The sequence below is a fragment of the Myotis lucifugus genome, unplaced genomic scaffold (genome assembly GCF_000147115.1).
Source record: "Myotis lucifugus unplaced genomic scaffold, Myoluc2.0 scaffold_128, whole genome shotgun sequence".
NCBI lineage: Eukaryota > Metazoa > Chordata > Mammalia > Chiroptera > Vespertilionidae > Myotis > Myotis lucifugus.
The window spans coordinates 3,554,804-3,563,592 of record NW_005871176.1 but is presented as its reverse complement, the minus strand read 5'-3'; the positions used below and the strand labels follow the sequence as shown (position 1 = coordinate 3,563,592).

At 46.8% G+C, this 8,789-nt stretch overlaps 1 protein-coding gene across 3 annotated transcripts in view; it reads left to right on the top strand.

Annotated features, from left to right (window-relative positions):
• The first annotated feature begins 5,863 nt into the window (after positions 1 to 5,863).
• FUCA1 (alpha-L-fucosidase 1) overlaps positions 5,864 to 8,789 on the top strand; it is a 15,220-nt gene continuing 12,294 nt past the window's right edge. For 2 of the 3 annotated variants that reach the window (XM_014460309.2, XM_014460308.2), the window contains exon 1: positions 5,925 to 6,337. In XM_014460309.2, the coding sequence (XP_014315795.1) occupies positions 5,961 to 6,337 (377 nt within the window). In that variant the 5' untranslated portion in view covers positions 5,925 to 5,960. Of the gene's footprint in view, positions 6,338 to 8,789 lie in introns of all 3 variants that reach the window. The other variant, XM_006094054.2, reaches the window with a different exon arrangement.

The window sequence follows — 8,789 nt, the reverse complement described above, 5'->3', positions numbered from 1 at the left end:
TTTTGATTCCGTATTGTTTAATGATATTAAACATTTTTATAATGTATACCCAAGAATTATATGAAGTGCCTGGAAGTCTGAGTCTACTGTCTGACATTTCTGCTAACTCGTATTCATGTTTCCTTATGCACTTTGTAATTTTGCATTATGAGCTCAAATTCCATGGGCCTTTATATGTGGGAATCTTGTGTGACCTAAATAGAAAGCATATCCCTCTAGAGAAATTTTGAGTTTGTTTTCTGATAATTTCCAATAATGTCCCATATGATATTTGGGTGATTTTTTTCCTGAATATTTAGGATATGCTTATACTAAAAAAATGATTTACTCCTTGACATTCAAATTTATCTGGACTCCTATTATTTCATCTGGCAACCTACTGGTATGAAGCCATAGTCTTGCCTCCCATTCCTAAATAGTTATTTAAACTTCAGCATCTTACTTACCAAAACTTGCAAAAAAAACCCCAAAAACACTAAGGCAAAAAACCTCTCCACCTGATCACTCTGGATTCCATTTTTCTTGGTTTTGATTTCCTCTTGATTTTTTCTCCACTTTTTAAAAAATATATTTTATTGATTTTTTTACAGAGAGGAAGGGAGAGGGATAGAGAGTTAGAAACATCGATGAGAGAGAAACATCGATCAGCTGCCTCCTGCACATCTCCTACTGGGGATGTGCCCGCAACCCAGGTACATGCCCTTGACCGGAATATAACCTAGGACCTTTCAGTCCGCAGACCGACGCTCTATCCACTGAGCCAAACCGGTTTCGGCTTCCTCTTGATTTTTGAGGATGGGAGATTTACCTTACTTTCAAAGGGAAGTCTTAGGATTAGTCTTTTTGAAAACAAAAGGCCCAAAAGCTTGCAGGCCACTTCTGCTTCTTGAATTTCTACATACCTCTCCCTAAGACCTGTACCCCACTAGAATGGAGAAGAGGCAAAGTAGAGAGGAACAAAATATAGATTGCTATTTCAACATGTTCATCTGCACAGATAAAAGGTGTGGCTGGAGTCAGAGATTGTGTGAGGTCATTACTGTGTTGATTGAAAAAGACTCATTTCTTCTCAGTGTCTACAGCAAAGACTTCTTGGCAAGCCCAGCAGAACCCAAAGGACTCACTCCATGGAGAGATGCTCGGTGATGAAGGCAGCCAACGGCTCCCAGGATGGCTTGGATTTCAACCCCATGAAGGATTACATGATTCTGAGCAGTCAGCAAAAGACAGCTGTTGCCGTGTTGGGCACCCCCCTGGGCCTGCTAAGCGCCCTGGAGAACCTGGTTGTGCTCTACCTGATCCTGTCCTCCCACCGGCTCCACTTAATTGTTGGGGCCTTCTTGGTTCTAAGTCACCTTTTCCCATTGAGGACCTTTTTAGGTTACCCTATCCCACTGAAGACCAAGAACTATGACTCACTGAGGATTGTGGGTGTGGATCCCACCTCTTTCAGAGGTAGCTGACAACCCTCCAGTTTAGGGCATCTTGTTATGAAGGCAATGGTCCTCTTTGACTCCTGACGATCCCCACTCACAGCCGCGGTGACCTCTTAGGTCTCTGGGGAATACGGAGGCTGGGGTCACTTGAGACACAGACTCTTCAGAGAATTTTATTGACCCTGTGAAGTCCTACTTGGTGGCACCACTGGAAGCAGGCAGTGTCCCAGTCTAACCCAACTCCAAGAAAAAGGAACTTAGTCACAAAGATTTTATAAATCCTCAAATTGTTCTCACTTATTCTTAGTTCAGGCCTTTTTATCTCCTCCATACCCTTATGACAAATAAACAGAGCCAGTAGTAGGAAGGGGACATTTCTTTACTATGGGTTAGGCACAGGGTGGACATCCCACAGTCCATTATCTGCAGTGAGAATACAGCCCAAGCTTTTGAAGAGCCCAGGACACCATATTTTATATCTGAGGCCGTCTGAGCTCCTAGCAGAGGGGCTTAAAATAGAAGGCAAGAGAAATGCTGGTGGCAGGAGGATTGCAAGGAATTCTAATGCAGGTCTTTAGGATCAAAGACAGAATAAATGGAAGAAGGTGATTAAACATGTCTTCATTGAATAATTTATAAGACAAGGTGTCCGCTATTCATTCACTCATTCGAATGCCCATCTCATAATACAGGCCAGGGTCTGTGCTAAGGCCTGGATGTCCACCTATAAATGAGACTCTGCCCCTGTCTAATGGGGCTTACAGTCTCCATTCTGGTGCGGAGAGAGTAAATAAATAAATAAATAAATAAGACCAACATGGGCAGTACAATGAAAGAAATCAAGGATTGTTAGGGTCATGTGATAAGGATTAATTGAGGCAACTTTAGGTAGGGTAGACCTACTAGGTGCTCTGGTCATAAATGCCGGCTGACTTGTAGTGAGTCTTTCCTATGTGCCAGGCACTGGGCTAAGTACTTTTTAAAAAAATTTATTTATTAGTTAGTTAGTTAGTTAGTTAGTTAGTTGGTTAGTTAATCCTTACCTGAGGATATTTTTTCCTTTGATTTTTTAGGGAGAGTGGAAAGGAGGGAAAGAGGGAGAGAGAGAGAAACATCAATGTGAGAGAGACACATAATAGGTTGCCTCCTGCACGTGCCCCAACTGGGGCCAGGCATCAAACCTGCAACCGAGGTACGTGCCCTTGACTGGGAATCGAACCCTCAACCCTTTGGTGCACAGGCTGGTGCTCTAACCACTGTGAAACACAGGCCAGAGCTGGGCTAAGTACTTTTCTCTTCTATTTGGGGGGGAGGATAAGTACTTTTAAATGAGGTATTTCATTTAGCTTCACAGTAACCTGATGAGGATTTGGTATCCTCATTTTACACATGAGGAAACGTCTAAGAGGCAAAATCAGTCGCCTGAGGCCACACCGCTAATACGTACCCAGAGCTGGGGTTTCCGAACCCGTTCTCTTTGACTCCAAAGCCTGCCCTCTTGACCTAGTTCAGTCAAACTCAGCTTCATTAGAAGTACAGATTGCTACAACCTTAAATCTCATTATTTCTCAATGTACTTCTTTTTATGCCCTGTGTTAGTTTCCTGTAACATTTTCCCATAGATTAAGTGCCTTAAAACAACAGAAATGTATTCTTCCACAGTTCTGGAGGCTGGAAGTCCAAAATCAAGGTGTTGGCAGGGCCATGCTCCCTTCAGAGGTTCAAGCAGAAGGTCCTTTCTTGCCTCGTCTGACTTCTGGCAGCTTCTGGTGTTCCTTGGTCTGTGGCAACATAGCTCCCATCCCCGCCTGTGTATTCATGTAGCCTCCCCAAACCCTCTGTCTCTCGGTGTCTTCTTTTAAGGACACCAATCATTGGATTAAGGCACACTCTTAATCCAGTATGATTTCATCTAACTTTAACAAGTTACAACTACAAAGACTCTATTTCCAAGTAAGGTAACACTCACAGGTTCTGGGTAGACATGAAGTTCTGGGGGACACTATTGAACCCAGTTGAAATGGCATAGTTTTTTAAAGGTAAATGTGTGATTCCTTAAAGTTGGGGCATGCCTTTCTTTTCTCATGTTAGCAAAGACAATGCCCAAGTGCCTGGCATAAATTGATACTCAGTAAATATTTCTGTAATAAATATAGAGCTTAAAAGTCATGGAATTAAATGCACTTCCAGACTTTCTACCTCTCTGCTTTCACAATCTCCTATTTCAGCTTTAAGTAAAGATCTGGAGTTTATGAAGGAGGAGAGCAAGGGGATAAGGCACCTGGATATCACTGAGAACTGCCCCATTGTTTAGAGGAGGAAATGGGCCCAGACTGTGGACGAGACTTGCCCAAGGAGACCCCATTAGGTGGTGTCTCTTGCAAGAAACCCAGCTTCCCAACTTCTAATATTGTCCCGTCTATCACAGTGTCTCTCACCTGCTCCTGCAAATTTGCATTTTGGTTATGAGGATGTTGACCTTTAACAAATGGACAGTCCCATATTTCTCCAGCAAAATGGGTTTATTCAGGAACAATAAAGAATTGCAACTCAGGACCTGCAGTCTAATGGTAAGCCATGCTCAAATCCAGAGAAACAAAGGAGAGGACTGCTCTTTGATGGACTTCCGAGGGGCTGTTGTAAATGAAGAGTCCATTGGAGGAAACTAAAAGTTTGAAGTATGGAGATTTTTCATTGGCTGAGTTATGGCAAGCTCCCATTGGCTGAGCTGTTACAGGGCAAGGCGGAATCTTTTCTTTCTTGTGCTCAGGTAGTTATCACTTCCTATTGTAGTTGCAAGGTATGTCTGTCCTATTGGGGTTAATAGTATGCATTGAGTGGCATGTGAGCGAGAGTTCTCTCTTCTAGCCTCCTGACTCCATTTTAAAAGAGGTTTCTGCTTATTAATTTTCACAAGGTTAAGGAGAAATGAAGGTCACAATGTCCCATTTCGTCTTCCCCAAGATGAGTTCTATAACATCAAAGACCATTACTCTGATCATTAGAAAGTGTGTGAAGATGGGCTTGGTTTTGTTTTTTTAAGGTGTCTGTGCTTACTGTTTTGGACAATATTTTAGCCTTACCTTGCAGATTAGAATAGCTGTTTATTCAGCAATTGCCTTTGTATTTCCTTACAACTCCTAGGATGAGGAAGTGCTTGGTTCTGTCAACACAGGCGCTGTCCCCTTCCGGGGTGCAAGAGAGAAGCAGCATGTGGAGAGGCACAAATTCCACATCTGGAGACCTGGGTTCTGGTCCCACCTCTGAGCTCAACTAGCTGCATCATCTTGATCAACTTCTATCCTCTCTCTGGGTCTCAGTTTTCTCCTCCCTCAAATGGAGAGAGTAGGAAAGGGGGTTGTGTAGAGGATCCCAAATTCCCTGCTGCAGTTCTCTCACTGATACATGGGAACTGGCGGTGTCACTTAGGGTCATTGTACTTTCCACACCTGATGGCCTCACCTCCTGTCTCAGCATGCACAGCACATGCAGGTTGTAGAGGACTTGGTGACCTCCCTGCCAGACAACGTTCACACAGGTATTCCTAGGGCCTGGGACTCTTTTTATTTTATTTTAAAATTACAGTTGGCATTCAATATAATTTTATATTAGTTTCAGGAGTATAGTATAGTGGTTAGGTGGTGTCTCGTGCAAGAAACAATTGGCTGAGTCCAGGGACAAAACTCATGACCCGGGGTATCTTAAGTCAGGCAGATGGCTTGACTCGCCCAGATATAATTTGGTTATATCATGTATGAAGTGATTCCACCTGATAATTCTAGTACCCACCTGGGACCATACATAGTTATTACAATATTTATTACTATATTCCTTATGCTGTAGGACTCGGGGCTCTTAATGTTCTTACCCTACTACTCTAAAAACGTTCCTTTGTAGTGTTTGTATGTCCATGGGTCTCATTTTTCCAATTAGATGTTAAGTTCTTTGAATGGCTTCAGAATTCCCAAAGCAAGTATTAGATAGGCCAAATGCTCACCCCTGCTCTTCCCCTTTCAGCACCCACTGTTCTCCCTCCTCACAATGCTTCTACCAGCATTATTTTACTTCGTTATTGCTACCAGGACTGTAACAATGCCTTTGCATCTGGTATTCCCGCCTCCAGGCTTGCTCTTCTGTACTACAGCTCAGAAAGTCCCTTCTGACTCCCCATGGCCAAATGCACTACACCCAGTTCTCTGTACAGACCCGGCCTTTTACAACCCCACGGTTGAATCACTCCCACGACTGAACCCCGCCATGAAGTCTTCGGAAGTGTTCATTAGACCACCAGCCAAGCGCTGTCAACGCCTCCTTGCGTCTTTCTCCCTTTAAGCGCTAGAGGGCGCAACAGGGCTGGCGGACTAAGAGGGGAAGAGACTTGGTAGTCAAGCCGCCAGGGCTGACCCGCCCCTTTTTCCTACCGAGCCAATCATTAGTCAGAGTGGGCGGGGCCTCGCGCCGCAGCTGCGCGGTGAGAGGGGATGGTGGAGGCGGAGGCGAAGAGTCGGAGTGTGGTCGCCCGAGATGAAGTCGTGGGCGATGGGAGCCGGGCTGCCGCTGCTGCCGCGGCTGCTGCTGGTTCTCGGAGCGGCCGAGTGGGCGCTCGGGGCTCAGCGCCGCTACACCCCGGACTGGCCGAGTCTGGACTCCCGGCCCCTGCCGGACTGGTTCGACCAGGCCAAGTTCGGGGTGTTCGTGCACTGGGGCGTGTTCTCGGTGCCGGCCTGGGGCAGCGAGTGGTTCTGGTGGCACTGGAAGGGCGAGGGGTCGCCGCAGTACCAGCGCTTCATGAGCGACAACTACCCGCCCGGCTTCAGCTACGCCGACTTCGGGCCGCTGTTCACGGCGCGCTTCTTCGACCCGGAGGGCTGGGCCGACCTCTTCCAGGCCGCCGGGGCCAAGTGAGTGTGGCCGCGGGTGCGGGCGGCGCACCTCCTCCGGGGTCGGAGCAGTGGGCGGGGGTTAGGCTGGTGGGAACCGAGCGGGGGGGAGGTTAGGCGACTCGCCCCGGGTCACACAGCCATCTGCCTGACTTAAGATACCCCGGGTCATGAGTTGTGTCCCCGGAAGGATGCAGAATTGAACGTGACATGCCTGATCATAAGGGGAGGGTGCGTCCGGTGGGGAATTAGGAGGAAATACAAGTTTCAAGGAGGTGGTGGGTGGGAAAGCCCTCAATGGATGGAGCTCCGTGATATCTCATCGTCCATTCCAGGCTGACAAGAAAATCGGGACTCCAGGATTGTAAGCCCGCGGCATGGAGTCTGGTCCTAGTTCAACTGTGAACTTGACCAAGGCATTTCACCTCCCTGCAGCCTCCAAAGTGCATGCCTATGGAAAGGGATTGTGTTGGTTCCTTTCAGCTTTACTATCTCCGGGAGGGGAAGGGAGGGGCGTTCTGGTGTGCACTGTGTTTGGGCAACAGTACAGATTCTCATTCATCTGCTCTCCTCGGTGCTTTGCACATTAAAATGCTCAAGAAGTGCGTGCATTGTCGTGAGAGCTGTTGGAGCTTGCGTGTGGGTGGTGGGGAGAACCGAAAGTGTAGCGTGCTGGGATGGGGAAGAGAGAGGCAGGGACCCAGGGCGCTGTGGAAGGCCAGGGCCAGTCCTGAAGCAGTAATCCTCAGGGCAGTACGTGGCCAGGTGTCCAGTCAGGGAGTGGTTACCCTCAGGATTAGTAGGGTAGTGACTGCTGGGAGTGACGGGGGTTGGAGGAAACTAAGAATGGAGACAGGGAGGTTTCCTGGCTCCTGGCTTAGAGCAGTCCTCTACCGTTGTCTCTTCAGTCATCTTCCAGGTTTTAGTTTCGCTGAGACTTTAAGATCCCTTGTACTGCCCTGGCCGGGTGGCTCATTTGGTAAGAGTGTCATCTTGGTATGCCAAGGTGGGGGGTTGGATTCCCCATCAGGGCACATTCAAGAACCAACCAGTGAATGCATGAATGGGTGGAACAACAAATCCATGTTTCTCTCCCTCTTTCAAATCAATAAAAAATAGTACCTTATACTAATAAATTACAACTGACATTTAGTGTTTGCCATTAAATGTATGGGAATATGCCCTAACCGGTTTGGCTCAATGGATAGAGCGTCGGCCTGCGGACTCAAGGGTCCCAGGTTCGATTCCGGTCAAGGGCATGTACCTTGGTTGCGGGCACATCCCCAGTTGGGGGTGTGCAGGAGGCAGCTGATCGATGTTTCTCTCTCATTGATGTTTCAAACTCTCTATCCCTCTCCCTTCCTCTCTGTAAAAAATCAATAAAATATATTTTTTAAAAAATGTATGAGAATATAAGGCTGAATAAACAGAGGAGGTGTTCTCTGTCTTCTAGGAGCCATAGAGATCCATAAGTTAAAAATGAAAAAAAAATTAAAATCTTGGAAACATCCTTTGTCCAGACCCCTTATTTCATGGACCAGGTGACTAGCCCAGATAGAGGAAGGGAACTGTCCTAGACTCCAAATCTCACGGCTCCAAGGTCTGCTTACCTTGGCCAGAGGGATTGGTCCGCTACCTGTTTTTGTAAGTACCATGAGATGAGAATAATTTTTACATTTTAAAAGGGTTGTGGCCCTCACAGCCTGAAATACTATCTGGCCCTTAAAGTCTTGGAACTCCCCACACCAGCCAGTGGTTAAATTATCTCATGGTTTTTTCCGCCATGAAAGCAAATGAAATTTGGTGGTTATTTCAACACTTGTCTTTTCTCCCCTGCTGTTTTGGACTTTTGTCACTTCTATAAATGAGAGGCAATTCATGTGGGCTTGGTAAAACAAATAGCTTACTTTTCTGTCATCTGTTATTTCTAGTAGAGATTTCTTTCTTCTTTAGAGCAAAGGTTAAGAAAAGCTAATCATTAATTCCTAGAAGGGTTGAAGAATGAGAGCTAAGGTGCACATCTTTTCCCTCTGGGCCCCTGCTTGGCAGGAGACTAAGGACTGTGGTTTCCTCAAGTTTGCTTCCATTCCTGGAGCAATACCCCTGGGAGCTGTGGCTGCAGCAACTCACAAGTATGTTTCCTGTAGGCGAGTGTCTAATGTTGATGTGAACAAACCGACTCCATCTTTGTAAGCCCTCCACTCTCTCTGTTCAAGCTTTAACTTTGACCAAGCTAACTGTTCCTGGCCAGCATTCACTGTCTTATAGTTAACTAGAGGCCCGGTGCACGAGTTCGTGCATGGGTGGGGTCCCTCCCATCCGATCAGAGCCGTCTCACCCAGTACTGATTAGGGCCGATCGGGGCCAGCCAGCTGGGGGAGGTTGGCTGTGGAAGTGCACTGACCACAGGGAGCAGTTCCTGTGTTGACGTGGGTGGTCAGTGTGTGTCATACTACCAGCCTGTCATCCGGGT